The sequence below is a fragment of the Marmota flaviventris genome, chromosome 1 (assembly GCF_047511675.1).
Source record: "Marmota flaviventris isolate mMarFla1 chromosome 1, mMarFla1.hap1, whole genome shotgun sequence".
NCBI lineage: Eukaryota > Metazoa > Chordata > Mammalia > Rodentia > Sciuridae > Marmota > Marmota flaviventris.
Window position 1 is genome coordinate 6,936,316 of NC_092498.1, and position 15,416 is coordinate 6,951,731.

A 15,416-nucleotide genomic window follows, 5' to 3' on the forward strand; every position below is an offset into this window, starting at 1 on the left:
GAATATTCAGTTCTTCATTTTTCTCTTCTGCAACCCCAGGAGGGATAAGATCCAAGTCAGTAACAGCCACCCACCCACTTGGGGACAGAAGCAGAAGCAAGATGGTGGCTCCCTCCAGCACAGTCACCTCCCCAAGTGGCCAAATCTCAGCTGAGATCATCCACTTGCACTCCTGTCCCTGACCATCACGCATACGCCAGTTCAAGGGCCAGGCCAGCCATACCCAGCACTCACTCAGGGTTGGAGAAGGACCAAGCCCCCCAGTCCCTCCAGAAATAGTTATTGGATGCCACTAAATGTGGCACTAGCTTTGGTGCTGGGGTTATGCTTGTCCCCTCCTATCTACCACCTCTGCTCCTTTCCTGGTATTCTGGAGTCTGTCTCTACTCTACCATAGGGACAGCCCCCTGGTCATGGTGCAGCCCAGGTGTGACAGGCCAGTGCTACAACTGACCAATCCTGGGAACATTTCTCGCCTCTGGAGGGTGCCAAAAAGCCCCTTCATTCGGTTCCTAAGGCTGGGGTACACCTCTTGTGTACAGACGGGAGCAGCCCATCATCAACTCATCCAGGCTCCTGGGTGAGGAGTGCTGATCTTAATTCCTCCCTCAACACACCCTGGGCACTTTTTCAGGCACCCGTTGGAATTGGGATACTTCTGGAATGCTGTTCTCTGGGGCTTGGAGCCTCAAGGTACTGCCTTTTGATGGGGTCTCAGGAGGGACCTGTTAAGAGCCAGTTTTCAGGCTATCCCTGTCCGCACACACACCACACACAATCCCCTCTGCCGTGCGCAGCACCGGTGCACTACAGCGCCTCCTCCTGGGGGCCAGGGTGCGGTGACAAGGCTCCGCGGTGGACGCGCTGGTGCTTGAGCAAGTGCTGCTTCTGACGGAAGCCGCGGCCGCAGGCGGAGCACTGGTAGGGCCGCTCGCCCGTGTGGTTGCGCTGGTGCCGCGTCAAGTTGGGCTTCTGGCTGAAGCGGCGGCCGCAGTCGGGACACGCGTAGGGCCGCTCGCCGGTGTGGATGCGCTGATGGATGGTGAGCGCCGACCACCACGAGAAGCTCTTGCCACACTCGTTACAGATGAACTGGCGCTGCTCCCCCGGCCCGGCCAGGCCCCCGCGCCCCCGGCCCCACGGCGCGGCCCCACCCCCCTGTGGCGTCTGGGGACTGTGGGGCTGCACAGCCAAGTCCTGAGGGGCCTCAGCTTGTGGCTCTGCACCTGGCTCCGGGTCCTGGACGCCAGGCCCAGGGCTGCAGCGCTCGGCAGCGGCGTGCGCACGCTGGTGGGCCCGCAGCGCCGCTCGGCTAGGGCAGCTCTGCCCACAGCTGGGGCACGCCGCAGCCTGGGCGCCCGGCAGGTGCGTGCGCAGGTGCTTGAGCAGGTGCTGCTTCTGGCGGAAGCTGCGGCCACAGTGCAGGCACGGGTGCGGCCGCTCCCCCGTGTGGTTGCGCAAGTGCCGCGTCAGGTTAGGCTTCTGGCTGAAGCGGCGGCCACACTCGGGGCACGCGTAGGGCCGCTCGCCCGTGTGGATGCGCTGGTGGATGTTCAGCGAGGACCACCAGGTGAAGCTCTTGCCGCACTCATTGCAGATGAACTGGCGCTGTTCTCCGGGCCCCGAAGGGCCAGGGACGGAGGTCCGGGCCCCAGGCTGGCCCCACCAGCCCTGGCAGAGCCCCAGCCAGGCCCACTCTGGGCGGCCCCGTGGTGTCCCGGGCCGCAGGTGGCAGGCCCGTCGTACAGCGGCTTCCCGAAGCATTTCATGCAGACCAGCGCGGGAGCCCTGGCGGTCCCGGGCGTGTGCGCGCTGGTGAATGCGGAGGCCCACCTGGTGGCGGAAGCAACGTTCACATTCAGGACACGCATGGGTGGCGGGCCGAGAGTGGGTCTTCTGGTGCTTGAGTAGATGCTGCTTCTGGCTAAAGCGCCTTGCACACTCCGGGCAGCAGAAGGGCCGCTCGCCCGTGTGGTGCCGCTGGTGGCGGGCCAGGTTGGGTTTCTGGCTGAAGCTCTTGCCGCACTTACCGCAGAGATACGGCTTTTCTCCGGTGTGGGTGCGCTGGTGGATCTTCAGGGACGACCACCAGCTGAACCTCTTCCCGCAGTCCACGCACACAAAGTGACCCTCTCCAGCAGAAAATGTGGGGTTCAGAGGGCCAGGGGCGGCCCCGGGAGCCCGGCCTGCCAGCAGCCCATCCTGCTCAGTGGGAGGAGCCCACCTTGGACCCCCAGTCTCTTCCTGTGTCCCCAGACCCCGAGGTCGCCCCATGGTCTGGCATGGCAGGAGGCCCCGTTGCTGCTGGAAAATGTTCTCCTTGTCCTTCTCGGGAAGCACGGCCTGTGTCTGCAGCAGCCACTCTGGCTTCTCTTGCTTGATCTTCATCACCAGCTCATCTCCTGCCAGGGGCAAAGGGAGAGGATGGAGAGAGGTCACTGGCTGCTCCCCAGAGTGCAAAGAAGGAGCAAGAGAGAGCAACAGGTGCGAGAGGGAAGAGAAAAGCTGGAAGAAGGAAGGCAAAGATTTTTAAATGGAAGGGGAAATAAAAGGCAGTAGGGGAAGGCAGAAAGGACACGCAGAGGGCAAGCTGAGGTGTGGATTGTGAAGGAAAAAAAAAATATATCTCACCTGCTTTCTCTACCCCAAGGCCCAGGAGATACAGAGGAGGTTAAAGAAACCCTCCAAGGGCCAGGGTTGTAGCTCAGTGGTAAGAGTGCTTGCCTAGCACGTGTGAGGCACTGGGTTCAATCCTCAGCACCATATAAAAAATAAATAAATAAATAAAATGTATTGTGTCCATCTACAACTAAAAAACAACAACATCCAATGAAATCTTCTGGCCCAAGGGAACAAGGAGAAAATGGTCAGATCTGAATGTAGGCCAAAAAGGCCTCAACACCGGAAACAGGGGTTGCAGAAACAGGGTTGCCTTGCCTTTGTACTACACCCAGGCCACTTCACTCACTAGAGTCCCACGTGCTGCTCCTGGCCCACACTTCACACCTGTGCACAAGTCTCCAGAGGTACTTTCTGTGCCTACCTCAAACATCAGAACTCCAAATGAAAATGCCTACTTTAGACACAAAAGAATACAGACCCTATGATCCCACTTACACGGAGATCCAAAGCTGGCCAAACTAGGGATGGCCGGGTGAAGGAGGCATGGGTTTTGAGGTTCCTGCAGTGTTCTGTCAATGTGGGTGCTGATTACAGGAGTGCATTCACTATGTGAGTATGTATGTTATACTTCACGAAAGCTCGCATTCCATAAAAGGGAGATGAAAGCAAACAGTTGTGAACACACAAGGAATGAAGTCTAAAAACAACAGATTTCAGCATTATAGAGACAACAAAATAAAACCAAAGAAGTAGAAGAAAGGTATTGACAAAGGTAAAAACAGAGATTTTAAGTGAAGGAAATGTAAAAGTACCAAAAGGATTCTGAAAAATCCTAAAATACTATTTATTGACTTTATATCAAAAAAAATTGAAAATCTTTGTAAAAAGATGGTTTTGCAAGAAAATATCAATTAAAGCTAACCCAAGGATAGGTAGAAAAACTGATTATATAAATAATCAGAAGAGACTGAAGAGATAGCCAGATTCTACCCCATTGTGGGAAGCCATCCTGACACGTGACTGGGCGACTCCCGTTAAGGGTCTGAGGCTTCTGGCTGTGTCGGAATTTTCCCGGCCCTTTCCTGATGAGAGAGCCCGTCCGTGTGGGGGTGTGACTGACCACTGACCCCGGGGGCCCAATCACTGACCCTGACCTTGGAGTGCAGTCCCCCCTCAACCTTCATTGGATGGAATTATCCCCTGAATTTCTTGTTCCCCAATAAAAGGCTACTCCCTGGCGTGTTCACTCTCTCTCTCTCCTGCTAGCCCTGAGTAATCCTTGCTGCCCTGCTGGGCGGTTAGAGGTTGGAGCCAGAGAGGGGAGCCGTCTCGGACCTGGCAATAGAAATAAGGTAACTGAGTCTGTGTGTTTTATTTCGATCTCTTCTAACTAACTTTATGCCTAGAACCTCATTAATGAAACCATTGCGCAGGCCGCGTGGTAGACCCCATGACAGGGAATAGGCCACATGACTGCAAAAACAGGCTCCACTAAAACTTCAAGGGAAGGATTAGTCCCTGCTATTTAAACTATTACGGGGAGTAGCAGGGAGGGAAAAGTCTATTAAGTCCGGCATAACTCTAGCATCAAAACAAGACAAAAGTGGGGGTAGGCAGGAAATTATAGGTTTACTGTTCTTTGGACAAATGCAAACATTAGCAAAGCAAGTTCAGTGGCATTAAAAAGAATGACATATTATAACCCTGCTGGGATATTCCCCAGGAAAGAAAAGATGGCTTGACAGAATCATGACATGACTGTATTAAAAGTAAAAAACCTCATACCATATCAATAGGTGTGGAAAAAGTCATCTGCTAAAATTTAGCATCATTTCTGAAGGAAAAGAGGGAGGGAAATAGTAAAGAAGGGAGGAAAGAAGGAAAGGGAGGAGGGAATGAATGAATGAACGAATGAACGAACTAGGAACATAAGAAAATTTCTTAACCTGACAAAAGATGTATACTAGAAATTACAGCAAACACTACAACCAAAGACAAAAGATTAGAAGCAGTAAAATAAGGGTGCTCACTATCACTGACACTATTCAACTTCATACTTGAGAAACCAGCAAAGACGAGGAGAAAAAAGAAATATATAAATATGGGAAAAGAGGAGGCAACTGAGCTTTGCTTATGATTTTCAACTTAGAATGTACAATAGAATCCACTGAAAATGGAAATACAGCAAGATTACCAGGTAAAAAAATTAATCATTTTTTAAAATGGCAATAGAAGCTGGGTGTGGTTGCACACGCCTGTAGTCCCAGCAACTCAGGAGGCTGAGGCAGGAGGATAGCAAGTTCAAAGCCAGCCTTGGCTCAAAGCCAGCCTCGGCAACTTAGCAAGACCCTAAGCAATTAAGTGAGACCCTGTCTCAAAATAAAAAATAAAAAAATGGGGATATGGCTCAGCAGTAAAGCCCCTCTGGGTTCAATCCCTGGTGCCAAAAAAAAAAAAAAAAAAAAAAAAAGCGTAGTAAAATGAAAAGATGGAAAATATACACAATATACACAGAAACATGAGAAAGCAAGTAGGCACAAGGGCATCCTGAGGGTATATTCTGGGAGCATATCCTGGGGTTCAGACTTTTTGAAGGATAATTGGACAGGACTTGTTAAAATCAGAAGTGTATAGAATCTTCTATATAGAATTTCACTCTAGGTATTTATCCTAAGAAATACATACCAGTGGACCAGGCATGTCACTCAGTGGAAGAGCACATGCCTAGCATGCACAAGGCCGGGGCTTCAGTCCCGTAGCATACGCACACGTGCATGCGCATGTGCACACAAAGAAATATGTGCAAATACAAAGAGGAGTGCTGAGAATACTCACTGAAATGCAATTTGTAATTAGCAAACAATGGATAACAACCTAATTAGTAAACAATGGATAACAATCTAAAGAACAGTTTTAAAAAATTATCATTCTATTCATGATATGGATTGTAACTGATAATTGAAAAAATTGGAAAATAACTATATATGCCAATGTGAAAAGATTCTAAAACATTTCAAGAGAAAGCAAAAAACAAGTTGAAAAAATTACATGAATTATTTGACCCAATTTATGAACATAAAACTGCATGTCTCTATGTACATACATATGTACTTACATGACCCAGGATGCTGTGTACAAACCTGAAAATGGTGTTTGTCCTCTGAAATGATAGGACTGGCTAGAGAAGGTAGAGGGGATCTTTACCTCATCTGTCATTTGAATTTTTCTGTATGTGTGTGGTACTGCCAGGAGTGCTCTACTACTGAGCTATACCCCTGGACCTTTTAATTTTTATTTTGAGACACAATCTTGCTAAATTGCCAAGTCTGGCCTCAAATTCTCAATCCTCCTGCTTCAGCCTCTCAAGTCCCTGAGATTACAGGTATGTGCCACCACACTGGCTTGTATATTTTGAATTTATATGAGGATATTCAAATAATATAATTTTTAAAATATATTTTACAATATTAAAAAAATTTTTTTAGGTGTAGTTGGACACAATACTTTATTTATTTATTTTTATGTGGTGCTGAGGATCAAACCCAGGGCCTCGCAAGTGCTAGGCGAGCGCTTTACTGCTGAGCCACAACCCCAGCCCTCAAATAATACAATTTTTAAAAAATAAAAAGGAGGGCTGGGGATGTGGCTCAAGTGGTAGTGCACTTGCCTGGCATGCGTGCGGCCCGGGTTCGATCTTCAGCACCACATACAAACAAAGATGTCGTGTCTGCCGAAAACTAAAAAATAAATATTAAAAAAATAATAATAAAAAATAAAAAGGAGTGGGGATGTGACTCAGTGGTTAAGCATCCTTGGGTTCAATCCCCAGTACCAGAAATGTGTATGTGTGTGTGTTTGTATGTATATGTACATAACATACACACATATATAATTTTTAAATCCTTAAATATTTTAAAGAAAAACCCTCACTAATAATCTGGTAGTCTTTCATTCTAGGGCCAACGCCCCCCCCCCCCCCCCCCCGCATGGCCTCAGGGTCATTGTGGGGGAGGATATCATGGAAGGTACCTTTAAGGAGCCAGTTTCCCTCCTTGCAAATAACTTCATAATGCTTCCCCTGGTGCTTGGTCATGAAAAATCATTTTAGTGAAAGTAACAATTTGAAAATGAAAGTGGTGACTGAAATTTATTATTGGGGCTGGGATGGTGGTTCAACGGTGGAGCGCTCGCCTAGCATGGGCAGGACCAGGGTTCGATCCTCAGCACCACATTAAAAAATAAAGGTATTGTGTTGTGTCCATCTATACCTAAAAATAAATATTTTAAAAAAAGAAATTTATTTTTGGCAGGAACTGAACACCCAAGTGCAATGAGTTTAATTGATTATAGGAGTGTTTCCATAGCTGCAATGAAATGTGGCCCGGGAAGGTATTTAAGGGACTAAGTATCCAAATTGGCAGCCTGGTAGTGAATACAAGATATATTCAAACAAGAAGGGACCACTGTCCCTGAATGACACAGTATCCATTAATACCCCAGAGCCCGCCCCGCCCCAAGTTACTGCCTTGCTTGGTAAAACTTGGCCTTAATATCCAACAAGTAGCTTTCCCCTCTCTACCCATAGCCAGAAAGATGTCCCTATGCCTGAAGGCCTCAGAACTCCAGGATAGAGTTCTCACACCTGCTAATGGGCACAAGAATATAAACCTAGCACAGGTCCCCTGAGGTCCTGGGACTGAGGAACAGGGTGTGCTAGGCCCTCAGCCTGTCCCAGGGATATATCACTTCAGGGGTCTGGTATTGATACAAAGCCTCTGGCTTGCAGGTTATATTCCTCAGTCATCATAAAAAACATGTTTTAAATCTTAAATGGTTCAGATAAAATATAAAGATGTTAAATGGGGATTACCATTTAATGAGTACAGAGTTCCTGGGTGATAAAAAAGATCTGGAAATAGATGATGGGGATGGTTACATGGCATTGTAAGTGTGCTTAATGATACTGATGTACACTTAAAAATGGTTAACTTGATAAATTTTACATTATGTATATAATGTAAAGCACTCCTGGATTAAATTACCACCACAACAAAAAAAATGGATATACAACATATATAAAAATTAAAAGAGGAGATGAGGATGTAGCTCAGTGCTATAGCATGCACACAGGCCCTAGCACTGAAAAAAAAAAAAATTAAAAGAGGTAAGTTCTCAATTATCTGAAAAATGTGGCACTCAGACAGACCATTCCCTTAAGTCTGGCCAGGTAAGAACTGGCTATAGCCTAGGAGTGGGTCTCGATATCTGTGCCAGCATTTTCCCTCTTCCCTACAGCCCCAGGGTTGACTCAGAAGTGCCCTAGGGAGGAAGAGGGCCCTGGTAGTCTCCAAGTCTCCTTTTGTCAGAGCCACCTCACGGCTGAGGAGTTTATACAGGGAAAGTGTCCTCAAGTGTTTAGCACACATGCTCTAGGCTTCACCGTGATTGCATAATTACTGTAATGTCTATGTCTTACAGAAGCTCTCGGGTCCCAAGTGAGACTTGAACAAGGCCAGCCTGTCCATCTAAAGGTCCTTATCAAGACCCAGCCCAGGATGGGTGGTTTCCACACATGACACTGCCCCTCCTGGAGCGTGCTGCTAATGCTTATCTTTTACCCAGTCATGGCATAATTTTTGTCTCAGTCTTAAGTCCACTGAAATGATTTTTCTGGGAGGGAAGGTGGTTCTCTCCACAGGGGTCTTGGGCTCTGGGGACTATAGAACAACTGCCCTGGGAGGGGAGAGGGAGATAAGAAAACCAGTCACACTCTGCCCAGGGTGGGGTTCCTAAGTTGGGCTAGGCCTGCCCTGGGACCCCATTGCTGGTGGGGGAAAGGGATACAGCCACTCTTCAGCCCCCACCACTTCAGGACAGGACTGGTGAAAGAGCTGGGCACTGTGGCAGGAGGATTACAAGTTCAAGACTAGCCTGGGCAGTTTATCAAGACGGTGTCTCAAAAGAAATTTTTAAAAAGAGCTGGGAGGGCTGGGGGTGTAGCTCAGTGGTAGAGGGCTTGCCCCGCAAGAGTAAGGCCCTTGGTTCAATGTCCTGCACTAAAAAAACAAAAAGCAGGGGTGGTGGGGAGTGGCTGGGAGAGCTGCTCACAGGCAGAGGCAACAGTGGCATCACACCTGTAATTCATTACTCTGGAGGCTGAGGCAGGAGGATTGCAAGGTCAAGGGCAACATGATGAGTGAGTCCCTGGTGCAAAATGAAACTTTTTTTAAATTTTAAGGTCTGGGGATGTAGCTCAGTGGTAGAGCACTCCTGGATTCAAATCCCCTGCACAGGAAAAAATAAAAGAGCTGGGAGACCTCCTCACAGGTGCCAGGGGCTGCTGCAGCCCCAGCACAGGGCTAAACAGAAGGGCTCCTGCCAAGAACACATGACCAAACAGAAAAAAATTTCCATTCCTGACAGCACTTGCCGGGCAGATACCAAAACTGAGGGCTGTGTTTCATCATAGCCAACTCTGAGCCAAGAAAGACCCTGAACTCTGAGTGACCCCAGGAAGCTTTCCTGGGCTGAACTGAAGAAGTTTGCTGATCAACAAACAACAGAGTCTGCTCTAAGCAGCTGTCCTACCCAGAGTGCTAGAGCTTAAAACATCTCAATTCCTGCAGCCAGGCCTCTGTCTCCCCTGGCCTGGCAAGTTAATGGACTGGGCTTTGTCTTTTTTTTTTTTTTTTTTCCAATCCCACAGTCTCTTTGTTCTAGTCTTTGGATGACCTTCAAGTCCAGGTCTCCACCCTGAAACTGTACATTCTAGATGCTCGGGACAGCAACTTGTGTTTGGCTCCAGGAAGGACAGGCAGGCAGGCCTGGGACAGGAGGAGGCCACTTACTCTCTTACCTGTACTGTCACCAGGCAGGCCACTCTCCATCCCTGAAGACCTCTCACGGCATCAGTGCTGGCCAGGTATCCGCCCTGCCATCTGAGAGTGAGATGGGAGCAAAATAAAGAGAATTGGCCTATGGGACAGGATGAAAGCCGGTCTTCCGGACCCTCTCCCATCTCAGACCTCGCGCTATTTCTCAGCCCTCTTCTAGGACCTCAGTTGAAATGTACAGGGGTTAACAGCACCGGCCTGTGGAGTCTACATTATGCAGTTTTAAACACACACTGCAATTTTACAGTTTTTAAAAATTCTGGCTTCCCTTCCTGCCCCCTCCATGTTTTAAATTAGATAACCTGACAAACTTGAAAACAGAAAAAGCATATGGCAAATTGTTTTTAATTGATAGTTTCAATTATGAGCACCCCTGAAATAAAGCTATTTTATAAAGTTTCATAACCCCTAAGGAAATAGTAGATCTTAGAAAATCACCATTATTTGCACACATTTACCAAAAAGCAAAGCCCTGGGGAGATAAAGAAGAAAAAGACTTGGTCTGTGTCCTTCCATCACCTATTTTAGGAGGTAGTATATAATCCTAAATTAGAAAAATAAAATAAACTTAAATGCATCAATATAGATAGATACCACAGTAGTGTTCAACTATCAGGGCAAGGGCTGGGGCTGTAGCTCAGGGGCAGAGCGCTCGCCTAGCACGTGTGAGGCACTGGGTTTAATCCTCAGCACCGTGTAAAAATGAAATCAAGATATTGTGTGTCCACCTACAACTGAAAAATAAATAAACAGATATCAGGGCAAAAAAAATGCTTGTTGAATTATTAAAGAGAATTTTAGGAAGTGAGAGAAAAAGATGTGAGACAGAGAGAGATCATGGACACATGACACCATACTTTGAACTGCCGCGACAAGGGATGACTTCATGGAAGAGGTACAATTTCAGCTTGACCTTCAAGAATAAATCAATTTAGCGTACTAACAATTTCAACATTTCCCCCCCCCCCCAAACAAAATAATCTCTTGGAATGTATGGGTGCCCCTGTGAGGTACTGTCCCTGGTAGAATGTGTCATCCAGGTCCTGCCCAACAGCCAGTCTTTCAGACTTGGACTTTTAACCTCTCCCTCTCCTGAAACTCCGCCTCTCTGCCCAGTCAAAAGTGGCAAAATGGCATGATTTATATTAACCAAGAGGAAACCAGGCAGAGAGGGTCCCCGACATGTCCAGAATCACAGAGGTGGTTGAATGGCACAAATGGACAAAAACCCGGGACTCCTGACTCCCAGACCAGAGCCTCACACCCCTAACATGGGAAAGGTGGCGAGTGAAGGCCACCAAGTGAGAAACGAGGAACCTCAGCTGAGGTCAGAGATGGCGCAGGACGGGCCCTCATCAAGAAGGCACCCAGGAGGCAGAGGGCCCCCACCCTTCCTCATCAGCGGCCCATCTTTCAGAGTCCCCATCCGGGTTCCAGAACAAAGCTAGTCAGGAACCCTGCCAGGGCATCTCACGGTCGCCCTAGGCAGGGTGCAGCTCACGGGTCCCTGGTTCAGCCATCACTTTTCTTTATTTTAGGCTGTGGTCTTCCTGACTGGCTCCCTTCCTGCCGGAAACATGGCTGGGGGCAGATCGCATGGCTTCTTGGACGCCCCAAGCTGTTGCCTGGGAGTCCCCTCTGAAGCCCCCACATCCTCTGCCTGGCTGCCCTGAGCTTCTTCCTTCCTCAACGTCACCTTCCCAGAGCAGCCTCCCCTGGCACCTCAGTACCCAGCAACAAGCCTAACGGCACCTCACGTTGCCCCAGCAGTTTTCCCACCTGATGTGCTCGTCACTGTCCCCAGGCGCCCAAAACCCCGGACAGAGCCCCCAGGAGAGGCACATAACAAATATGCTGCCAGCTGGGGACTGAGCTCAGACACCGGCTCATTTTATCACCACGCCAGTGCCCACGGTGTCTCCTGTGCTCACACCTGGCTTCATCCTCCTGTACCCCCAGCACGGCAAGGACTCCAAAAGCTGCCCCACAGAGACGCGCAGCCCAAGCTTCAGCCGCCTGGGAAGGGGCTCTTCCAGGCTTCAGTCAAAGCTCCCATCTGGCCACCTCGGCTTGGCAACCCCTCAGCAGAAAGCCCACTCCAGCCAAGGAAAGCCTTACCGAGACCCCCTTCCCCCAGGGTCCCCTTCCTGAGGGTTCTGGGCATATCTACCGGAATTGGAATCTGGTCTCTGACAAGGTAAGAGAGGGGTATATGGGTAAACAGGAATCTAAAGAAAATTTAATTTCCCTGGTGTAGAGTGAAAGACACCTTCTTGGTTTTGGGGGATTTTTTTTGTTTGTTTTTTTGTTTTTTTATGGTACTAGGGATTGAACCCACTGAGCTACATCCCCTGCCTTTTATTTTGAGACAGGGTTGCTGTTTGCCCAGGCTGGCCTTGAATTTACAATTCTCCCTCAGGCTCCTGTACTGCTGGGATTACAGAGGTGCAGAAGGACTGAGTATTTTCTTCAGAAACTTCTCATTGTTAAGTTCTGGCTCCGTCCCTTTTGAAACATACATAAGTCTTTTTTGAAGCCAAAAGGCTTTTGCCAACTTCACAACATAATGTTTTGTTTTTTTTTTTTTTTTTTTTTTGGTACCAGGGATTAACCACTGAGCTATATCCCCAGCCCGTTTTTTTTTTTTTCTTTCTTTTTTAAGAGAACCAAGGCAACCACTGAGCCACATCCCCAGCCCTATCTTGTATTTTATTTAGAGATAGGGTCTCACTGAGTTACTTAGTGCCTTGCTTTTGCAGAGACTGGCTTTGAACTTGTGATCCTCCTGCCTCAGCCTCCCGAGCTGCTGGGATTACAGGTGTGTGCCACCGTGCCTGGCCTTGATGTCTTTCTTGAGGACCTGGGAGCCATCCTTCTGAAAAGTCAACATGCAGGAGGCAGGCCCTTCTCCACGCAAGGGCAGGAGCCTGGCTCTGGATGGTGCCTGGCTCCAAGCTGCAAAGTTAACTCCTGTCATAAAAATATGAAAAGCTAGGCTGAGGTTGTGGCTCAGTGGCAGAGCACTTGCCTCGCACATATGAGGCACTGGGTTCGATCCTCAGCACCACATAAAAGATAAATAAACAAAATAAAGATATTGTGTCCATGTATAACTAAAAAAATATATTTAAAAAAATATGAAAAGCTTACTTTTCCTTTGGGTAAGGGTAATTAGATAGCAAATAGTCACCCTAATAAGTAGGTAAAATGAGGCTGAATTAGATGAGACATGGTAGTGTCACATGCTCTTGAAGAGCAGCTATGATTTATCTTGAGAACGGATGTGCAAGATAGATGGCCCCTACCTGGCTATAACCAAGCTGCAAGTGCTCTCAGCCCAGCCATCTTGCAAGTGCCAGGAAAGGCATCACATTCTTCCAACGCTTATTCAATCAAAACAAACAAATAAAAAACTATTTTCTTGGGCTGAGGATGTGGCTCAAGTGGTAGCACACTCGCCTAACATGCCTGAGACACTGGGTTCGATTCTCAGCACCACATACAAATAAAATAAAGATATTGTGTCCACCTGAAACTAAAAAATAAATATTAAAAAAAAAAAAACTATTTTCTTTCTTTTCTATTTTTGTGGAAGGCCTTTCTGGGTGATAGAGATTTCTTAAACTCTATTTCCCCAACAGGGGTCTGCCCTCACCTCTGCTGTATTTTCTTCCCTCAATACTGGAGACGCCTGGGAGAGGTGGGCAGCAGGAAGGGGAGGGCAAAGCCCCAGGAGGGGTCCCACTGAGAGTGGGGGCTCCTTCCATGGCTTCTGCACCCCACTCCTTGGAGAACCTCTTGCCAATTGACTTAATATCCACCTAAAGAGGCTCAGAGGATGGTGGGCCCAGGCCACGTTGATGTGGGAAGACTTTGAAGGGGTCAGAGCTTGGGCCATGAATTTGAGGCAAGGACAGAGGGACAGGACTTAATGTACCAATACATCCAGAGGTTCCTAACTCAAACCAGAGAGCCCTGCTTTATCTACTTCAGCTTCCAGAAGCTTCCAGGACCTAAAAGCTGCCTCAGGTGGCAGAAGGGCCTTGATTCTTGGTGATCTGCCCAGAGCTGTGCCTCCCTGTCCTGGGCTTCTGTCCTGAGCCACCCCAGGGTGTGAGGGAGAGCAGCCCTGTGGTCTAGGTAGAAATGGAACTGTTAATAGAAGGAGGAGGCCTCATGGGCCCAAGGGCATGAAGTGAGAAGTAAGGGGGACACACAGGTCAGGAATGGGGATAAGCCCTGGCTTTGGGGACTCACTATACCTATGTGCTCAAGTGGGAGATGTTTGGAGACCACACCCTGGGAAAGCCAAGCCCAAGGCAGTCCCTCCACATGGACACCCTTCTAGATCCTCCACACCATCACGAATGCCCAAGATTCTGTCCCTCCACCATGTGAACTGGCTTGTCCCTCCTCATCCCCAGCCCTGACGTATCACTTGGCTGACAAGAGAGACCCCAGGCATCAGGTGGACAGGCTGCCCTGCAGGACGCAAGGCTCCACAGCCTAGTCTAGTACACGTGGGCCCTGACCTGGGCTAGGCCACCTTTCCCTTCCACTCTCCATAAGTACCAAGTACCAGGGAATCAGGTCACACACAGGGGGTGAGTCTCAGGACAAGGCTGGTCACCTCCTATTCCTACCACCTGCCCCTAACCCAGCCTCCCAGCAAGGGGTTGGGCTGCAGTTCTGATAAGAACCTCCTCAAGGGGAAGGCCCTGGTGGCCAGCTGCAGACCACACAAAGAGTGGATTGTGGCCTGCAGCAGGTGGTGAGGCCTGGGGGCAGAGGAGGTAACAAAGGGGCTTTGGTGTTAGCAGAAGACACTTGGGGAAAGAGGGAAGGCAACAGCTGGGGCAAGGAGCAAGGCCACACCCCCCACCTCCTCCCAAACCACAGGCATCTGCAATACACTCAGGGCCCCAGGTGGGGAACAGGAACTGAATGCAGCTCATACATCCTTTGTCACCAGTGGGCAGGACCACAGTGCCTTCACCAGGAGCTGAGGCTTTGAGCTGAGCAGCCCTCATCCTGAGGCCCCACCAGGTCCTCACCCCATCAACCTTCCACCTACACCAATCACCCTTTGCTCTCCAAGGAGACCCAGGCAGGAGACACCTGCCCCAAGCCTCCATTTCTAGCATTACCTTCCTTGCCCTCTCCTCCTCGCGGGCACCACCTGGTGGTGCTTCTACCTTCCCAGCATGCCCTGGCATGCGCCAGCATGCAGGACAGCTTCTGCAAGGGGACAGCCAGGTCTGCACCCTGGTGCCAGGCAGGCTCTTAGATCAGCCTTCAGAGGCACAAGTGCGCATTTCCTATACCCTCATTTACCTGAGGAGGGCATTGGAGACTCCCTGAACACCCTGACCTTGACCTGGCTATGGCAGGAGGGTGGTCAATAGAGACAGGGAGAGAACTGCTAGTGAACACGGACTGGGTACCAAGCTCTAAGCAAGCACTGTCCATGTCGTCCTTCAGCCAGGGAAACCAAGGCTTGCTCAAAGTCACACAGCCAGCAAGTGCTGAAGCTGGGACCAAACTGAGTGGGGCCTGCCCTTACCAGGGTACTTTCCCCTCACCATGGGGGGTTCTAAGAGAAGGAGCATAACTGAAAGCAACTGTGACCAAGATGGCCTGAAACTGCCACCCTCATTTTAGGGGCTTGGCTTCTATACACACAGTGGTTATTTAAATTCAAATAAATTTAATTTAAAACTGGGTTTCTCAATCACACTGGCCACACTTAAGTGCTCAACAGCCACGTGAGTCTAATGCTACCCTAATAGACAACCAAGGTCATTTCTGTCTTCCCAAAAGGGAAGATCCAAGAAGGTAGGGACATTGTCCCTCCTGATCCCTGATATTCAGAAGGTGCTCAATACTGAGTTCTATGAATTA

At 49.0% G+C, this 15,416-nt stretch overlaps 1 protein-coding gene across 7 annotated transcripts in view; it reads right to left on the minus strand.

Moving 5' to 3' along the window:
* Positions 1–15,416, minus strand: part of Znf775 (zinc finger protein 775) — a 27,258-nt gene continuing 11,842 nt past the window's right edge. For 4 of the 7 annotated variants that reach the window (XM_071610971.1, XM_027943355.2, XM_027943354.2 and 1 more), the window contains exons 2-3: positions 9,479–9,560; positions 1–2,402 (exon numbers count right to left, since the gene is read on the minus strand). In XM_071610971.1, coding sequence (XP_071467072.1) covers positions 808–2,402; positions 9,479–9,509 — 1,626 coding nt within the window. In that variant the 5' untranslated portion in view covers positions 9,510–9,560 and the 3' untranslated portion in view covers positions 1–807. Of the gene's footprint in view, positions 2,403–2,631; positions 3,286–9,478; positions 9,561–15,416 lie in introns of those variants that run through there. The other 3 variants (XM_027943358.2, XM_027943357.2, XM_071610984.1) reach the window with 2 other exon arrangements.